Source organism: Dipodomys ordii, unplaced genomic scaffold (genome assembly GCF_000151885.1).
Source record: "Dipodomys ordii isolate 6190 unplaced genomic scaffold, Dord_2.0 Scaffold70, whole genome shotgun sequence".
NCBI classification, from domain to species: Eukaryota; Metazoa; Chordata; class Mammalia; order Rodentia; family Heteromyidae; genus Dipodomys; species Dipodomys ordii.
Window position 1 is genome coordinate 5,592,227 of NW_012267286.1, and position 20,734 is coordinate 5,612,960.

General features: G+C 40.9%; 1 protein-coding gene across 2 annotated transcripts in view; it reads right to left on the reverse strand.

The window, feature by feature from the left end:
• Positions 1-12,594, reverse strand: part of Enpep (glutamyl aminopeptidase (aminopeptidase A)) — an 81,997-nt gene extending 69,403 nt beyond the window's left edge. For both annotated transcript variants that reach the window (XM_013023803.1, XM_013023804.1), the window contains exon 1: positions 11,684-12,594. In XM_013023803.1, coding sequence (XP_012879257.1) covers positions 11,684-12,312 — 629 coding nt within the window. In that variant the 5' untranslated portion in view covers positions 12,313-12,594. The remainder of the gene's footprint in view (positions 1-11,683) is intronic.
• Positions 12,595-20,734: the final 8,140 nt, after the last annotated feature.

The following is a 20,734-nucleotide window of genomic DNA, read 5'->3' on the forward strand; positions in this document are numbered from 1 at the left end:
ATGTCTGAGTCAAGCAGAAAAGGTCAGATAAGTTGAAGTTAGGGGAATGAACCCCAAGGTAAGTATTCAAATGTTTTTTTCTTTCATGCAATTGTTTCTAACATATTTTTAAGATGATTTCTTTGTTGCTTTGTATGTCCCTCCCCACAGTATAACCCCTGTTTTCACTGTACTTGATGTTGGTATAATTTGTGGAGGGGAAGGGCAAAACAAATTGTTTAACTAGGGATACAGGTGGATCCATGGCAACAATAAGATATACTAGTCATTATGTCGAAAAACGAACTTTACAACTTTGGTGGGGGGGGGGGAGGATAGGTTGGGGAAGGGATGGGAAGGGGAAACAAAGAGGAGGCAACAATGCTTGATAGGAAATTTACTCTTTATCTTGCCCATGTAATTATAACTCCTCTGTACAGTATTCTCACAATTAAAAAGAAGAATATTAAATTAAAAAAAAGAATAAGACCAGGCACTGGTGGCTCACACCTGTAATCCTAGCTAGTCAGGAGGCTGAGATCTGAGGATCGAGTTTCAAAGCCAGCCCATGCAGGAAAGGCCGTGAGACTCTTTATCTCCAATTGACCACCAGAAAACCAGAAGTGGTGCTGTAGCTCAAGTGGTAGAGCACTCAACTTGAGCTGAAGAGCTGAGGGACAGCGCCCAGGTCCAGAGGTCAAGCCCCATGACTGACAATACTAATAAGAATAATAACAGAAAAGAGGCTGTTGTTCAAAAGTATGTACTAAAAGAGGGGATATTCTTAGGTAGCTGAGTTCTGTCCTCTTCAGGGAATGGGCAACAAAGATGAGTGCATTTGTCAAAATTCACTTACTTGTACCCATTAGACTTAGGGATCTCAATATATATGTATATATACATATACATACACTTTATCAAAAAATTAAAACAAATGAACATAGGTAGGTTCTATACTAAAGAACTTTTTAGTATAGATGTGGGCATGTACATGTAGAAATGCACAGATTTCCTATCTCTGATGAGCAAGATACAGAGGCAATGACAAGTAGGCAGTCATGCTTAGTTCCTGGATGATTGCTAAATACCATTCTCCACTTCAAGGAACCAAACATGATATTAATGCAATACATAATTGCAGGCTGGAAAAAATGGACAGAATTTTATTGGGTTAATTGATGACATTTGGTTATGGACCAGGATTACATGATTGTATCAAAGTTGAACCACCTGATTTAAAAAAAAAAAAACTTTACAGGCTGGGAAGGTGGCTCAGTGGTAGAGTGTTTGCCTTGTATGCATGAGGCCCTGGGTTTGATTCTCTGTACCACAAAAGCAAAAAAAGCTGCAAGTGGCGCTGTGGCTCGAGTGGTAGAGCACTAGCCTTGAGCTGAAGAGCTGAGGGACAGTGCCCAGGCCCAGAGTTCAGGCCCCACAACTGACAAAAACAAACAACAACAATAAAAAACTTTACACTGATTATGTTAGAAGTATTCTTAAGAAATAAATTCTGGTATTATGAAGTAAAAGGAAACAATGTTACATTGTCTGCCAGAAAGGGAGAAAGAGGCAGATGAGGAAGAGAAGAGAGAGGAAGAAAAGGGAGGAAGAGAGTAAAAGGAGAAGCAAAATGTCAACAATTGCTTCATCTGGGTAAACGATTTCTATAAGTCTCAAATACTATTCCTGTAACTCTTCTGTATGCTTAAAATTATTTCAGCCTAAACAGTTACTCAAGAAAAGCTTTAGTCAAGAATTTCTCTTGATGAGTAGAGGAAAAGTGAGTGAATGCAATCATAATAGTCAATTTGCATATATGAAAATAGAACCAGTTTATTTGAGGAGATGGGTGGGGTTGGTATAGATAGGTGGGGAAAGGTTGGAAGAGGTAGCATTGATCAAGATGCATTATACTCATACATTGAGATGTTGAATTAAAACCTTTTATACAACTAAAGATAATTTTAAAAGAAAGAAATCTCTACAGAAAGGATAGTTCTTCTGTAAAAGGATAATTATTGATTCATTCCATTAACTGTTTCAGTAAGTTGAAATTTCTAACACCTTGCACCTCAGACTCTAAATATGTATACTCTCCCAGAGTATACATATTTATAATAAGATCCAGCCAACCTCAAGTTTAGTCAGCTATCTTTTTCTTCTGAATTCTGGCTTTAACCTCTGGCTTTTTTTCCCCAGGGGGCAGAGGGAAAGGAAAAATTCACTCCCCTGCAAGAATCTTTCGGTGTAGTCACACCTCCACATTTCATATTATAAATCAACTAACTGATTTGGGAATGTGTGAGACAAGGAGGGGGAATGTATATTCCCAAATGAAGGATTACATTCATTTGATGAATGGAGTGGGGGCTTGAGAGGAGACAGCCTTCCTTCCCATGGGGGATGAGAGTGGAATCACATTTCTTCAGGAATGGCTATGGTATAGGTTTTTAAGTACTCCATTTCACTCTTTCTACACACGTTTAAGCATATACTACTAAAAATCCAAGACAGAAAAAAAAAGAACTCTGTTAATGCTTTCTTTAAAAAAAAAAAGGTTCTGCTGATTGTAGGCAAAATTTGCCCCTCCTAAATTAGATAATTCCTGAGTTTGCCTATGCACACAGAGAAGAAGACTATTGAAGTTGTGCCTGTGAGGAGAATCTGGCCCATCTCAGTGACCCTCTTAGCAGCTCAGTATAGGTAAAGTGACATTTCTCCACCAACGTGACTACAAAATGTATATTCAGAGCTACGTGATTTAGAGAAAAATCCCTCTCATCCAAGCATTGAAATGCTTAGATTCTGGCTGTAGTTTAGCTAGACAATCTTGAGTAGTAAACCATACAACCTTCTAACTTCTAGTGTCTCAGACTGTAAAACTTAGTTCTCAATAGACATACTTGGCCTCATCCCAAGGTTTGGGAGACAGAAAAAGGGGAAACTCACACATTGTATATTGGAAATTTCTTTGAAATTTATAGCATGGGGTGAGGACCTGCCTCATTGTACTTAATGTAAATATAGAAGGCTAAATAGAAATCCTTGTTGTTGTTGTTGTTGTTGCTGTTATAGTCTTACTATAATATTCCTCCTGCCTCAACCTCAGGAATATCGGGATTATTGGGGTAGGGGAGGATATAACCATCATGTCAGGCCCTAACTTTCTACAATCTAAGGTATTTAAAATTCATTCATTTGCCTAGAATGGGCACTGGAATACAGTTACTTTGTATAAAGATTATAAGACATTGTATTGATTACTATTCTCACCAGTCACTAATTATCAACAGAAACCATTTGAAGATAAGCTTATTTTAGCTGACAGCGTCAGAGATTTCAGCCCATTGTCCTTGGTTCTGTTGATTCTAGGCTCCTAGAGGAGTACAATGTCTTAGTGGTGGAAGCATGTGGAGGAGAGGCTGCTTATCTCATGGTGGACAGGAAACTTACACAGAGAAAGGACCCTTGAACAAGATCTAACCTTCAAATGACCTACTTCCTCCAGATAGACTGTACCTCTTGAAGTTTCCATACTTCCCAAAATAGCACCACCAGAATACAATGTATGATCCAGTGGAGCATTTTGTGTTCTAACCATAACAGTGAATTCAGGGACTAGGTTCTGTTCCTGAGTTTTTTCCCTCAACGCTAGCCCTCTTCCATTGAACTATAGCTCCACTTCCAGCTTTTTACTAGTTAATTGGAGGTAAGACTCTCACAGACTTTCCTGACTGGACTGGCTTCTAATCACAGTCCTTAGATTACAGCTACCTGAGTAGCTAGGATTACAGGTGTTAACCATTGCCCGTCGAATGTAACTATTTTTAAAACTACTAAGCTGTTACTTTTCTCATGGACTACTGAAGAACTCAAAAGTCTCTGTTTATTTATGCCAAATTCCATCCAGGATGACTAAGTCTTTCTAACTATTATGCAAATTTAAAAATAAAGTAAATGAGACAGCAAGGGAAAACAATTTCATATCATAATTCCCCAGGAGAGTGTTCTTTCAGTGATTAAAATTATTTTTTTGAAATCTGATGAATTATGTGGCAAATTAACTAAAAAATGCCTAAGACACAGCACCGTAGGTTCAGAAGTGACTCTTTGATATGTCCTGATAATTACCTTCACGGGAAAATGGGCTGAGGTAAACCATTCTCCATAGATGCCTGGCTATGGCCTGTTAACAAATGACCACTGGACCTAACACATGATAAAATTATCCCATGTAGTCTGCTAATTTGCCAGTGGGAAGAACATTCCTCTAATTTCTCAGAGCCTCAGGTCAAGGTGACCTAAGACGAGACAAGGAAGTTCAGCTTTAGCTGAATCAACTTTAAAAACAACCCCCCCCCCTCACTCCTGCCAAATCTGCCTGATTATCTCATAAATCACTTTCCCACTGTAGACTCTTGGGCCATGTTCAGCAATTTCATAACCTAAGCCAGTAAAATAAACACCAGTGTTTGGGTGAAATCCTTAAACAAAGGGCTTGTCATACTCATGCAGTAACAGCAGCCACAAATGCTAAGTATCTTAGCAGAGCAAATCAAGGGGTCTAGAACTGTGCAGTGCAAGAAAAAACACTGAGTTTACTCAGACCTCAGCATTTAGAGGTTTCAGTGACCAGCCAATTGCTTAATTTAATTTCCAGTTATTTGGTTTTCTATTCAGAAGATACTCAAGGTCAAGTAATTTTTTTTTTAAATTTTCTCGCTTCCAAAATAAAGGAAACTACTAAAGCCTTTGGCAACAAGTCATCAAGACCTTCTCCAGAACCTTACTCTTGATTGATAATATATCCTAATAACTTGACAAGGTCAAACTGAGAATGTAGGACATGCTGACCACAAATAAATACTCCATGGAGTAAACCTTTTGAACAATCAACAGACAGTTTAAGAAAATGAATACTAGAAAGCTGGAACAAGATTGGAAGAGGGGATTTATCAATGAAAAGAAAGGAACAGGGACAAATACACCCATAATACTCATGTCCACGCATGATAAAGGAAGTAAGGAATGTGAAATGAGTCTAGAGGGAGGGAACAGACAGAATGGGAGAGAATAATTGAAGGAGTGGCTGATCTAGAAACACTGGGTACTTAGATGAACGTGATAAATTGTAACCCCCTTGTACAACCTTCTGAAGTTGAAATAATAAAAAAAAATCCCAATGCTTAAGCATAGGCATCCATGCATATGAGAATTACACACACACACACACACACACACACACACACACACACACACGATCATCTCATTGATTTTTCCACTCACCTCATCACAAACTTTGACCATTTACTTCTGACTTATTCAAATGCCTATGAGTCATCTCTTCTCAGATGTCTGTCAAAGCCTTCACGAGGTTGAATATGGTACCTATAGCCTTTCCCTCTAACTTTAGCTCTTTTCTGCTTTCATTATCAACAGAAGATGAGGGCTATCATTCAGATCAGCTATCTGGAATTTCCTAGGTCCATAACGTTAGTCCCTCCCCACTGTCAATCATTCTGCAGATCTGCTTTTCTTCCATGTGCCCTCTTCTCTCCTTCTGGAAATCACTGTGCTTGCTGGTTGATTCCCATGTCTTCACTCAGTCAGTAAAGTATCTCCTGTACACTTGGCTGTTGATTTGCTTCTTTCCTTCTCCATCCACATCTACAGTCACTACTTAACTCTTCTCGTCCATCATTGCTATCCTCTCTTTTCTGCCCTGTGTATTGCCCAGAGTTACCTCTGCCTAGCCTCTTCATATAACCTCCATTCCTCCTACCATTCATGTTCTTGTCCTATTACGATTACCTAGATTTTTTGCTCACTTTTACCTTTTCACTAGCCTCTGTCTATTGAAAGCCCATCATAATAATGTCAAAATTCAATTTAAACCCTGCCAATGTTATGAAGAACATCCTGAAGAATCCAAATCAGAGGTATCTGGTCCTCTTAAAAATTCTTGTACTTCTCATCCATTCCAATGATTCTTGGTCCTTAAAGCACGCATTCCAATGCCAAAAAAAGATGTGACAAATTTTTCCCTTCCAAAGGGGTGGGAAGAGGAAATAAAGAGTAATTTTCCACTATGACAAAGTGAAAAGGGGTAATGGCATTGGTGAAAGCTGAACTTACTACTTATGGGACAGAGGCTTTTACAATGTACTATGTCCCAGCAATTGCAAAGTATACAAGACTAGAGAAGCCTATGTGACGTTTGCATATATTCATTTAATAACACTTGAGTACCTTACACAGCCCTTCTCAGGAACTTCCTCAGAAGTTTCCAGAGTCACAGATTGTGAAGAAACTCTACATTGTAATAGTCTCTCTCTCTCTCTCTCTCTCTCTCTCTCTCTCTCTCTGTTGTGCCAGTCCTGGGGCTTGAACTCAGAGCCTCTGTGTTGTCCCTGAGCTTTTTTTGTCCAAAGCTAGAGCTCTACCACTTGAGCGGTGTGATTGCCTAGCAAGCGTGAGATGGTGAATTCAAGGGAAAAAATGATATTATTGCACAAATTAATTTTGTGTGTGTGTAAGTCCTGGGGCTTGAACTCAGGTCCTGGGCATTGTCCTTGAGCTTTTTTGCCCAAGGCTAGCCTTCTACCATTTGAGCCACTCTTCAATTTCAGATTTTTTTTTGTTTTAGTGGTGGTTAATTGGAGATAAGAGTCTCACAGACTTACCTACATAGGCTGGCTTCGAACCTCAATCCTCAGATCTCAGCCTTCTGAGTAGATTACAGGCACCATCCACTTTCGTCCAGTGGCACAAACTGATTTGACTACCAAATGTCTCCTTTCTTTCCATCTTTTTTTTTTTCAGGCCAGATCTACTAAGAACTGTGGGAAATTATATGTGAGGATAACCTAAACACTGGGAAGGAAATGAGCATTTGGGGGAAAAGAAAATATACACTTTGGAGATTTGGAGGGAGATGTTTTGGGGAAAAAGAAGGACAGGAACTGTCTAGCACAATGAAGAAAAGTAGGAGAAAGACTATGGGGAAGTGACATATCACAAAGGTCATAGTTCTTGTAAACTGCTATTTCTCAGACACTCGGAGACTTGTAAGAACGGTGGGTCAGAAAGAAGTGACTCAAGATTTCTCAAGATTTCTCCTCCATGATCTGCCCCGGGTGTTATCATTCACTTCCTCTTTCCACTCTCTCTTTAACTCTCAGTGCTGAGGAAAGGATCCTGGATTTGTTGTTTCCCCTTTGTAAAAGTTAATCTGACTGGATTAGTTCCGAAAAATACAGGAAATGAGTACAACCATGTTTTATTTGTGTTGACGTTGTCACATTGATGTCTGGAACTACCTAACCCTCAGCTCCCAAATTAAACTTTATATTAAGACAGAAAGGTTAGAAGGTAGACATTTGGAAATGAAACCAGTAAGACACCTTCACTCTTATATTCATTAAAGGCAACACTACTTACAATAACACCAACAAAAAAAGAAATCTACCTGATTGTTTATCAGCTGACAAGCAGATAAAGAACTGTGGTATATCTAGACAATGGAATCCTATGCAGCCAACTAAAGGGCAAAAATCCTTATCTGTAGCAACATCATGGGAAGTGGAGATCATTATATTAAGTAAAACATGACAAACACTGTCATGCAAGTACTGTATGAGCTCATTGATGTGGAATCTGAAAAAGTTGGTTGCAGAGAAGCTAAGAGTAGAAGAGTGTTTATCAGGGAGTGGAAAGGAAAGGAAGTAAGACAGGAGGAGTTAACTTTGGTCTGTGGGAACAAAGTTACAGTTAGATAAGAGCAAGAGGATCTGGTGTCTTATTGCACAATAAGGTGACAGCATAGACTGTAGATTTCAAAAAGAATCTGGGCAAAAGGATTTTGAATGTTTTCCTCACAGCATTCAAAGAGATAGATACACTGATGTGAATGTGACAAAATGTGTGTGTGTGTGTGTATCTCAAGATATCCCAGGAGGGCTGAAAATGTGTCTTAGAGGTAGAGTGCTTGCCCAGCATGCATGGGTTCGATTCCTCAGTACCACATAAACAGAAAAATTCAGAAGTGGTGCTGTGGATCAAGTGGAAGAGTACTGCTAGCCTTGAGAAAAGAAGCTCAGAGACAGTGCCCAAGCCCTGAGTTCAAGTCCCAGGATTGGCAAAAAGAAAAAAAAAGATATCCCACAATTTTAATCTATCAAATAACTAAGAACATGTATTTGGGCTCTGTACTTTAAAATGTGTGTGTATGGTAATATTTAGACCTGTAGGAACATCATATATGCCGAAGTTCACTGTTTAGGACCATCCTGTGACCTCACCCCCACAGCTTTTTGTGGACTGAGTGGATGAGAACCCTTCACCCCCTTCCCCAGGGACTACACTGTCGAAATGCTACTTACAGGATTCGAAGGAAGGAAATAAAAAAACCATAATACACTTTTCTCATGTGCTTGAAATATTTCACAACAAGAAAAACAAGTATTCCACTTAGCCTAAATGGGGTTGTTAAGAAAATGCTGGAGCAGCTCCAAAGCCATGTGTAATACAGTCCTAGAAGCATCCTGTGCGATGTGAAAGCTCTGACCTATGGAAATTGACCAACTCCAGTTACCAGTCCTGTGTCCATTTCCACTGGAAACGGATCAACTCAGGATGTCCGGTCCACAGCTGAGTACTGGCTTCTTCCCCAATCTTGCTACCATTTTGTATTTGTCAAACAAAAATTAAGTAAGCTGATTCTTCACAGTAGCAGCTCTCAAATACACACACACACACACACACACACACACCTTTCAGTGGATAGAGTTACCAATATAGAAAAGTAATCCAAGAAGTCAGAGTATTATATATTTGAGTATACAATGTGTCTTAAACTTACAAATTAGGTAACAGAAATATATGAATGGAAACTTATCCCATAGTTTGGGGCCATCCCTATAGTATGTAAAATTTTACTTTATTCATTTGATAATTAATTTGTTAAGTTTGCTATCACATCTTTAAAACCTATGAAATAGTTTTTAAAACTTTTGGTGATTAAAAAAGATTTTGAGGGGCTGGGATGGTGGCTCAGCAGTAGAGTGCTCATCTTGCATGCATGAGGCCCTGGGTTTAATTCCTCAGCACCACATAAGCAGAAAAAGCCAGAAGTGGTGCTGTGGCTCGAGTGGTAGAGCGCTTGCCTTGAGCTGAAGAGCTGAGGGACAGCGTCCAGGCCCAGAGTTCAGGCCCCACAACTGACCAAAAACAAACAAACAAACAAAAAAGCTTTTGACTCATTCTCACTTTACATTAATAAATTTTCAGAATCCCTCTAAAATGAATGTTCTTCAGAACAGAATGTCCTTTTCTCTCAGAAATTGGCATATAGTATAGAAAAATCATTATGCTGTTGTAAGGCTTGGAGAAACAGGAAATCGAATTCAAAAGATATTATTTGAAAGTCAGTATGAAGCCCTACACATAAACATCTTCAAGCATACATATGTATAACACATTTGTACAAACAGAAATTCACCTACAGAGAAAAATCTCAAAGGTGCAATACCCAAGCACCTTAATTACATTAGAATTATATAATGACCTACCATATATTCAATGGAAGAGCATTAATGGATATGTTAAACAGTCAATGTGATGTTGAAAACCTATGGTACACATATCACCACACAACATAATGTCATGTTTACCTGTGTCCAAAATTTTAATAAATACATTAAGAAAGGCTATCCCTAAATGATGACTGCATGGATGGTTCTCTTCATTGACTATGCTTTATTCATGTTGTAAATAAATGAAATATTTCAAGTTTCTTGGTATTTTATGTACTTTGGCCCAGCAATTGTATTTTTAGGGCAATATCCTAACCTAAGGAAATGAACAGACACAAGCATATAGATGTACATTCCATTATGTTCTGTCTTGTTCATAATGATTAAATACTAGAAGTAACTCAGATACCCAACAATAGGGAATTCGGGGATATCACACAATCGTGTGCGTGATTGACAGTCTTATGGCTTGAACTCAGTGCCTGGGCATTGATTGTCTCTTGAGCATTTGGACTCAAGGCTAGCATTCTACCTCTTGAGAGGTGGCTCCACTTTCCAATGTTTTGGTGGCTAATTGAAGATAAAAGTCTCATGGACTTTCCTGCCCAGGCTGACTTTGAATGGTGATCCTCCGATCTTGGCCTCCTAAGTAGGATTACAGACACGAGCCACTGGCTATTACACAATCTTTAAAATCAGATTCTGGTAAATATTTTACAATAAGAGGTATGCTTAAGATCTATCAAACTTAAAAGTCACATAGATAAGCAAATATAGTGCACTTAAAATGCTGATTGCATTGATGTTAACTAGGCTTACTACTGGATTGTGAAATTTTGGGTAAAAATTATGTTTCCTACAATGTAATTTTAAAATAGAATAGAAACAATAAACTTGTTAGCAACAGTATGATTTAAGATTGATATGTGCATGATCCTGCCAGATATTTTCTGTGAATTACTGTTAATTTCTGCTCAAATTAGCGTACCAGACAGTCATGAAGGGCTATTTTTTTTAACTCTCTGGTTTTCCATCACAAACAGTAGGAGGAATTTTAACCAAAAAGTTTGCTTTGCTGTTTCAAACAAGAGAGGAAAAGGCTGACTGCCAGACTTACACTACTGACCCGTGACACTAATCTTTCTTAATCATTTACCTCTTCTTCATCCAAGTAGACAGAACTTAAAGCAGTTTCAGGTTCAGTGACAGCTCAGGTAGTGTAGCCCTCTCCCAGGTGCAAGGGCCATTTCCAAGTGTAAACATTTTTGTGAGTTCAGTAAGACTCTTTACGCCTTTACCACAGTTCCGATAATACTCATTGATTCATGTAAATGAATGATAGCTAGCATGATTGATAGATAGATAGGTATGCTGTAATTAAGTACTATATATGTGTGTGTGTATATGGCATACATTTACATGTATTTACTTCTTTACTCTCCTAATGAGTAACGGCACCAACATTTAGCCCCATATTACCACTGATAATGCAAGGGTTCAGGGAAGATTTCCTGTAAGTCTACCATACCAGTAAAGCAAACAAAAAGACACAGTCTTTGCCAGGCACCCAATGGTCCACACACCTGTCATCCTAGCTACTCAGGATGTGAGATCTGAGGGTCCCAGTTCAAAGCCAGCCTGGGCAGACAGACAAGTCAGAGAGATTCGGACCTTCAATGAACCACCAAAAGGTGGGCAGTGGAGATGGGTCTCAGGTAGTAGAATACCAGCCTGGAGTGGAGAATGCTAAGAGAGAAAGGAAGAGTGGGGAGAGGAATGGAGGGAGAGAGAGAAAAGAGAGGAAGGAAAGAAGGGAAGGAGGGAAGGAGAGAAGAAGGGAAGGAGAGAGAGAAGGAAGGAAGGAAAGAGGGAGGGAGGGAGAGAAAGAAAGGTTGTTTTTTCTTCCCTAAGAACTTTTCATTGGTACTTTGAAATCTTAGGATGAGCTTTGAAAAAGACTTTGAAAAAAGAATGCTTGCTTCTTGGATGAACCCAGCAGAGTTGAAAGCAAGGTAGATCAGACCGAGGAAGTAGCAATTAAAAAGACGGATTGGGGCGGGGAGGGAGAGGGGAAGGCCAGGCAGTGAAGGCAGAAGGGGACGCAAGGCAGGGTCGTGGGGGGGGGAGATGGGGGTCCCCCCGCCGGAGCAAAGCCACCCCGCGGTCCTTACTTGATTTGCCCGTTTTCGGTGTAGGTGGTCCGGTAGAAGCCTACCAGGGATCCATTCAGCCAGCCCGCGAACTCCAGGGTCAGGACGTAGGGTCCGCTGGCATCGGTGGGCGCCAGCTCCTCTCCCGCCTCCACCACCACGTACTCCTGCTTCTTGTACTCGAAGCAGCGCCGGACCGGCACCTGCTCCCCGGAGGGTCTCCGCAGCTCGGGGAGGCGGGTGATGCGGGTCTCGCGGAGGTGCAGCCACAGGTGCGGCGTGGGCGCGCTCAGGTGGATGGCGATGCTCACGCGGCCCGTGTAGGTGTCCTCTTCCAGCACGGGCTTCACCTCCAGATCGTAGTGCTCGGGGCGCACGAACTCGGGCAGCCTGAAGTTGGTCCACGCTCCGCTTTCATCCAGGCTGGCGGGACACACACCCTGGTCCTGGGGAGGGAGCTCCGAAGGGCTGGCGGTGGGAGGATGGGCCGACGGAGCCGGGGCTGGGCCCTGGCCGGCATCGCACGACCTGGTTAAGCCCACGGAAAGTCCCACGATCAAGCCCACCGCCACCACCACGGCGCAGAGGATGGCCACATGTTTGGGTTTTATGCAGTAGCGCTTGGAGCCTTCTTCCTCGGCAAAGTTCATTTTTGTTTCCCCAGGCAGAGGGGACACATTAAACAAAACAAAACAAAACAAAAGATGCTGGATTTAACTAACCCACGTCAGCAGCAGACTTCCTTTTTTGTTTTTTTTTTCCCCCCCTTCTCTATTGGAAGGAATCTCTTCTTTGGCAGCCTGTCTGCTTTTCCCACACCTCGCCTTCTGGCTGCTTTTCTGGTCTCTTCTCCTCAGAGGAGGGTGGCGTGGTGTGTGTGTGGCGGGGGTGGGGGGGGGATCTCCAAAAGTAGCAGAGGTGGAGGAAACAGACTGGCCAGAATTCTGTGGACGCTCTCCTTTATAAACAGCCTATTGCTATCCCGGCCCTCCAGAGCTGGAGTGAGTTAAATATAAAACAGTGCTCAGCTTATCAGCCAATGGGAGGGTTCTCTCTCTCTCTCTCTCTCTCTCTCTCTCTCTCTCTCTCTCTCTCTCTCTCTCTCGCTTGCTCTCTGGCTCTCTCGCTCTTTCGCTGTCTCCTCTTTCTCTCTTCTCTCCCCTGTTTTTTTCTTCTCTCTTTCTCACTCTCTTCTTGCACTCGCTTACTCTCTTGCTCTCTCTTTTCTTTTGCCAAGAAAAAAAAGCTGTCAGTAATTTTCAAGGAGAAGCGTTTGGTAAAGAGGTGTGCTCAACCTTTGCCACTAGGTCTATGGATTCTTCCTGTTGTATTTATAACCTCTCCTCTCCTCTCTCTCTCTCTCTCTCTCTCTCTCTCTCTCTCTCTCTCTCTCTCCTTCCCTCCCTCCTCTCTCTCTGTCCCCTTCCTTCCTCTCTCTCCTTCCCACCCTCCTGTCTCTCTCTCTCTCTCTCTCTCTCTCTCTCTCTCTCTCTCTCTCTCTCTCTTTGTCCCTCTCCCCCACTAAAGAATGAGGTTTTGGCCCCATGAAAGTCAGAATGTGTTTGTGACTTTACCTAAGCATCACTATCCCACAATACTGTGAAATTTGGGGAATTATGTAATCACTTAATCACAATAAAGAATTTGAAGGAAAGAAAGAATGAGGTTTTGTCAGGTCTCTTGCAAAATGAGCTGTGTTTTCATTCTTTTTCCCCATATTGTGTAAACATTCCAACTCTGCCCTTTGCAGAAGTCAGATGCTGGAATTGGGTGCTTGAGGTGTTTCTTAAACTCAAGGACCATTTAGGTATTTGGTAAATATTGGTGGCATTGGTGAATTAGTAAAGCTGAGCCAGGTAACCAGAAAGCATTTTGTTTGGGGAAAATGCTGAATGGAAGACACACACACAAAAAAAAAAAGAGCCAGAACAATAGAAAAGCTGAAATAAATAATAAAAATAAGTAAGAGAAAGGGAGAGACAGAGTTTGAAAGGACAGAAAGACCAGAGAGGCAACACACTTGTCTCTGGATCTTGCATACAAATGAGATTGACTTCCATAGGATGTTGTAATTTGGAGAAGATGCTAGATGTGAAAAGTGGGAGACCCACTACCAGTGCAAAATTATTGCATCTGAATGACAAGGTTGAAGGAGAGTAGGGAAATTCAGATATGTGAGTGCATGCATGTGTGTGTGTGTGTGCACGTGCATATGTATATATAACAAAGCTGACTGCATTTTTGAGACAGAAACAGGAAATAAGGCTGACAGATTACTAGAACACTAAGAAACAGATTCAACTTTTTATGAATGAAGATTTCTACGTTCTTCCCATCATCCACCCTTCCAGTGTTGATGTTAAATGAAATACAATTTCCCTAAGAATAATTAGATCTGACAATTGAAATTGCCTGGTGCTTGGAAATAAGTGAAAAGAATAGATACCTAAACAAAGATGGTGAAGAATAGAAGACCCTGTCTTAGGCTAACCCAGAACCATTGCCTCGAGGCTGAGGTGATAGTATCAAACAAGGTAATTGGGAAGTTGCTAGATAACTGTGTATCCCAGTGACCAGCCCAATTAGGAGATGTAAATACAATGGATGAAGACCACTCCTGGAGCCCTCTGCCCCCACCTTCTGATAATCCCACCTTCTATTGCTGTTTCCCACTTTCCTCCCACCCCACTTTGTCTTCCTCTGCTAAAGAAATTTCTGCTGGCTGCTATTTTGTGTGTTCCTTTGTGGATAACTTCAAAATTCATTTTGTCCTTATTCCAAGATCTGGTGGTTCTCAGGGGGGTTGGGAAACTGAGACTTTGCCTGGTGTATTAGGGAACATTTTTTTCTTTTCCAAATATACTCCCAATGATAAATTGAGGGGGGTTCTTAATGACCAATCCACAGATAATTAGAGAAGTTTCATAACTTTTTATATTCCAGGCAACCTGTACTCATAAATCAACATGCTGAAACTCCTTTGTAGAACTATTTAAAGACAACATAAAAAATAACTTTAGCTGAGTGCTGGTGGCTCACGCCTGTAATCCTAGCTACTCAGGAGGCTGAGATCTGAGGATGGTGGTTCCAAGCCAGCTAGAGCAGGAAAGTCCGTGAGACTCTTATCTCCAATTAACCACCAGAAAACTGGAAGTGGAGCTGTGGCTCAAAGTGGTAGAGCACTCACCTTGAGCAAAAGAGCTCAGGAACAGCACCGAGAGTTTGTCATGGGGAGTTCCAGCCCCATGACAAACAACATAAATAAACAAACAAATAAAATGCAAATGAAATAATTGGTTTTTTTTTAAATCTTCCTAGTAACCCTGTGTGATTGGCCAGACCTATTTTAAAGACCATAAAATTGACAATTAGGGGTTTGTAATTGCTGGAGGTCACATAAGGTCAACAACAGAACTAAAAGTTGAACCTGCTTATTTAGATTGTCTGACATCATGTATTATGGATATTATACCATAGACAACATTACACTGCTTTTGTTTTCTGAAAAAGAACTATTCAAAGATTAGATAACTCTGAAATATTTGGCATTGCAGACCATGGGTTTTAATAGTTTTGCTGGCAGAACAGGCAACACTGGGCTAGATAAACTTATTTATTGTTCTCTATTCCTTTTCCCCTTCCAGATGGTAATACACAGAGAGATTCCCAGAGAGGAAACATTATGGACTACTTTTCACAGGACTATCTGTGTGTGTGTGTGTGTGTGTGTGTGTGTGTGTGTGTGTGTGTGTGTGTGTGTGTGTTACCATTTAAGAGGTTTGTGTTCCATGGAGCACAATATTCCCTCAAACCATCCTAAATTACAAACTAAACAAATAACAGGAAGAGAAAAAAATTTTACAGGCAAAACAGTCCACTACAGTGTAACATTTGTGTCGTTTTCCCACGAAAGAGCAAATGGGAGAGAGGTATGTTTTTCGAAATTATAGGTCCATCTTGTATTTATTAACTTCGCATTCTGCAGCAATCCTAACTAAAATATTTGAGATCTGAGAGTGGTTAAATTTGGCAAATCAGCTCCCTGCAATTGAGCTTTTGAACTTCCCCCCTCCCCTCCTTTTTATTGAAAGATCATCTGACATTTCACTAAATGTTAGATGGGTTAAATGTTTTCATGCGTGTTTCAAAAACAAAGGACAAAATCTGGATCAAATTTACCTCAGTACTAGGGAAAAGAAAAGGAAACCAACTGAGAAAAGACACACAAAATTTGTCAAACTGGAAGTATTTTGAAAAAAAAAATCTCACATAAGTACACATATATGAATTTCCCTAAGCTCAGCTCATCTAGAAGAAAAACAGTAATCTCATTCCCAGACCTTATACTTTGACCACGCAGAGAAAATAATAGGCCTTTGGGTTATAATATGCTTTAGGATTTAGACAGACCACATTCTCTTTATATATAATGTGTGTGTGTGTGTGTGTGTGTGTAACATGTGTGTCCGAAACGCCCCCCTTCTAGCCACAGTCCCTTAGTACCAACTCATGAAAGTTGACTACACCAATTGAAGGGCCCCATATCCATCAGGGTCAGCCAATCAGGGCTGCCTTGTGTTACAGAGGTTACACACACTGCCGGATGAAGTGGACAGCAGAGCCAGCATGTGTACCAGACACATCTAGGGGCAGCACTGTCAGGGCTTTCTAAATGGAAGCCCATGATCTTTCATAATTTGATACTTGCTCCCATTGCAGCAGTGCTGTGCTGTGCTTCCTTTCACTGCTAGGGGAGATGAGTCTACAGCAGGACATCACTGACCTTCAAAACTCTCCTTTGTCTTCAATTTACAGTGACCATCAAGGCAACCGAGTTGGGGGGGGCGGGGGTGTCTCTAGATTAATGTTGGATAATTGAGAGGGAGGGGGGAGAGAGAGGAGAATTGTTAGGTAAAGGATAATGTGGCCAAGTAACACGGAGCCCATCATGGTACTTCTTGTTCTCATCAGGCTTCAGGCTCCTGCTCAAAGGCAGCTGCTTCTTCCATCATTCTGTGAGTTCCCACTCAAACATGTCTTCTCATGATGTCCTAGGTGACTGACTGACTACTCAACCAATGAAAGAAGTATGGAATGGACATATACAAGCCATCAAGCAATCAAGGGAGGAGATAGGGGAGGAGCCCTGTACTATAATAACCCCCCTCCAAGAGGATCCACTTTGGAGCCCCACAGGGTCGGAAAGTCTTGGTACTTTCCTTCAAGGCCTTCCTTTCATTTTCAAATAAATTTACTGTTTATCTTAAATACTTCCCTGCCTTTTAATTTTCTAATGGGCAAGGGAAAACAGACCACATCCATCTTACTTTGGGTGTTAGAGGTAAAGTAATCTGAAAACACTGCGGCTTCTGATGAGTTTTCTACTATTACGCCCAGGCCAGTGGCAACACCAGGCAGTCATTTTACTGTCCATCCTATACCACATCACCCAGAGCTTCCAATGATGTCTATTATTAGCATCTGTTTCAGGTATGAAGTCCAATACTGGGTGCTCATTTTTTGATAATCCATAAATGTTGATTGGTTGCTTATTGAATAAGCAAGTAGATACGTTAAAGTATTCAAGGTACTGAAATGTTCAATTCAAATAAAATCAAGCCAACATCAATGGCTCACACCTATAATCATAGCTACTCAGGAGGCTGAGATCTGAGGATCCTGGTTCGAAGCCAGCCTGGACAGGAAAGTCCATGGGACTCTTCTCTCCAATTAACCACCCGAAAACTGGAGGTGGCACTGTGGCACAAGTGGTAGAGCACTGGCCTTGAGCTTAAGAGCTCAAGGACAGCACCCAGACCAAGTTCAAGCCCCATGACCAAATAATAATAATAAATAATACATAAAAGCTAGAAGTGGAACTGTGGCTCAAATGGTAGAGTTCCAGCCTTGAGCACAAAAGTTCAGAGACAGTGTCTAGGCCCTGAGTTCAAGCCCTGGGACTAGCACAAAAATAAATAAAATCAGTTTTAATTCTAGGAACGCCTGAGAGCCTTCACAGATTGACTAAATCCTCTTCCTGTGGCTAGAGACTCACCAAGACAGTGAACACCTAGCTGAAGCTCTCTTTTTTCTGTTAATTACACACTCCGGAGGGAAACTGGTCCTTCCAAAGAGCTTTCAACAGTTAACCCCCTACGGCAGCTGTTTGTCTGCCCAATGACCTATTGACTCTTATCGGTTAATCTGGATTAATGTAATCAGTTAAGCTGGTTTCACGGAGGATGTTGAATCTAAACACGACGCCATTTATTCTTTAAGGAGAAAGATCTGAATCAGTTTCCCTGGTACATTCTTTTGTTGTTGTTCTTGTTGTTTTTGCTGGTCCTGAGACTTGAACTCCGGACCTGGGCACCATCACTGAGCTGTTTGGCTCAAGGCTAGTGCTCTACCACTTTGAGCCACAGCACCATTTCTGGCTTTTTCTATGATTTAATTGGAAATAAGAGTCGAATGGACTTTCCTGCCCCAGCCTCAAAACTTGATCCTCAGATGTTAGATGAGTAGCTAGGATTACAAGTGTGAGCCACTGGCACCAGGCTATTCTTTTTCTTCTTTTCTTTTTTTCTTTTCCTGTATGACTTTTATATTTAAGGGGGGGGTGGTCCGGAAGGGATGGGAAGGGGGAACAAAGGAGGAGGCTACAATGCTTGATAAGAAATGTACTCATTATCTTGCCCATGTAATTGTAACTCCTCTGTACAGTATTTTCACAATAAAAAAATATCTTTAAGTAGTTGTACAGAGGAGTTGCTATTTAACAAAGCCGTTTATGAATACAAATACATCTTGAACAATGTCATCCCTTTCTGGTACATTCTTAAACACATTTTATACACACCCAAAGTCAATGTAGACATTTCCAATGCAGACAGGTTGGGAATTGAAAAGGAGAGGGCACCCCCCACCCCGCCATATTTGACTTGGCTCCCTGTGAGTTCTAAATCCACATTGGCTTTGTTCTTTGTAACCCTGTTCAATCGGTTTTGTTTTCCATGTCTGTGTTCCATTTGCTCATCATTTATTTGGCTTCAGCAACTGTTTGAAAAGGTCCAATCCGTTTTAGGACCAAGTAAACTAAGAAAATATTTCCTGAATGCTGAAAAACTACTTTAGATGTAAGGAGGGCTTTTGTTATTGTTGTTGTTTGTTTCTTGGGATTTTTATTTTATTGTGACCATACTAAGGTTAGAACTCATGGCTTGGATACTGTTCCTTTAGCTATTTCAACCAGGGCTGGTGGTCTATACTTGAATCACAGCTTCTCTTCTGGCTTTTTATTGGTAAATTGGAGATAAGAGTCTCACACGCTTTCCTACTCAGTTTAGCTTTAAATCTCGATTCTCAGAGTTCAGGCTCCTGCATAGCTAGGATTACAAGAGTATGCCACCAGCACCTGGCCTAGGAATAATTGTAAGACGGAAAAGGTTCATCATGCCACATAATTTTTGTTGGTTGTCTAATGACACATTTGTCCAGTGGCTGACAAAATGTGGGAAAACACTCCATAGAGAAGAGGAGGAGAAGAAAGAGAGAGGCAAAGTACAAAAGGAGAAAGAAAGAACACTTTTCTAAGATTAGGAGAAATGTAAATCCCAAGCCTGATTCTAGAAAGAATAAAAATCCGTAAACCTGCAGGCTTGTATCTTTGGTTTTCTGTTTCTAGGCTGATTCTACCACAGTGTTCCATCCCCATTTTCCATGGGTGTTAAAGTTTCTCAATCCTGTTCATGTTACATATTCTTATCTCCCTGAAGAGAATCACTTTAATACTCTGGGCTCCTGTTCATCCATCCATTCGGTCATTTATTCAGTCAATCGCTCTACAAATACTTCTTGACTCAAAAGGTATTTATGAACAATAAAGTGGAGGCATCAGAAGAAATGCAACTACTCCTTAAGGCCTGTATATAAACCTGGGTTACTCTCAGTATGTAGAAAGCTTGAAGGTCACCAGGAAAGCAAACAAAACAAATTTATTATTCCTATCACTTTGAGTGATTTTTTCTGTTGGGTTCCCTAACGTGCAGTATTACACAAAGACAGAGCAGCTGGATGTAGAAGCAGCAGGGGAAAAATAACCATAACAATGTAGTCTGTATTTCTGTTGTTCTAAGGATTACAAAATTAGCTTTATAAATCTTCTCCAGGTACTAAATAATAGCTCTCTACTCTGAGAGAGTTTTTTAATTTCTTGAAATGCTTAATCCATTAATCATTTCAGCCTTTGTAGTGTCCCAATTTTTTTTTTTTTTATTGAAAAGGTGAAGAGCTGGGGGGTGGTTATGGTTACATAGGTAAGGCAATAAGTACATTTGTTTTTAATCATTGTTACCCCATCCCTCTTTATCTTGTAGTGTCCCAATTCTTGGCAAGGGTTTCTTTCCTCCTCTTGTATCTGCAGAAATAATGTAGGTGAAAGGGGATGATCTCCCTGAGTGTTCGTTTACTTCACAAAGAGTCCAACTGAATTATACTAGTCATGATGATTTTTGGATCCAGTTTTATACACACACACACACACACACACACACACACACAATTCTAATAGACCTATATTTCCACATAGGGAATAATAAGGATCTCTTCTGAGGGGAAAAAAAAAGAAAAGGCCTGTATTTTTTCCATTGTTATTTATTAGTACAAGCTGTACAGATTGAAATTTTCTTTATGACCACATTAACTTGAACAAATAAAGTTGTCTTCAGGTTCTGTTTTCCTTGGAAGTAGAGACTTGAACTGCATTATGGCCATCAACATTGCCCCTCGGAGTCACAGGAAAATGTCACTCACGCTGCTGCTCGTTCTGGATTGAATAGGAAATGTCCCTTCCCAGGCTCATGGATACAAGGCTTGCCCTCAGCTCCTGGTGCTATTTTGGGAGGTGAGGGAAACTTTAGGAGATGAGTGGGAGGAAACAGGTCACTGGGAGATGTTTATGAAGATATACCTGGCTTCCAGCACCTCTACCCCCCCTCTGTCTCTCTCTCTCTGTCTGTCTGTCTCTCTCTCTCTCTGTCTCCTACCTCATCAATTTTTTTCTAACAGCATCTT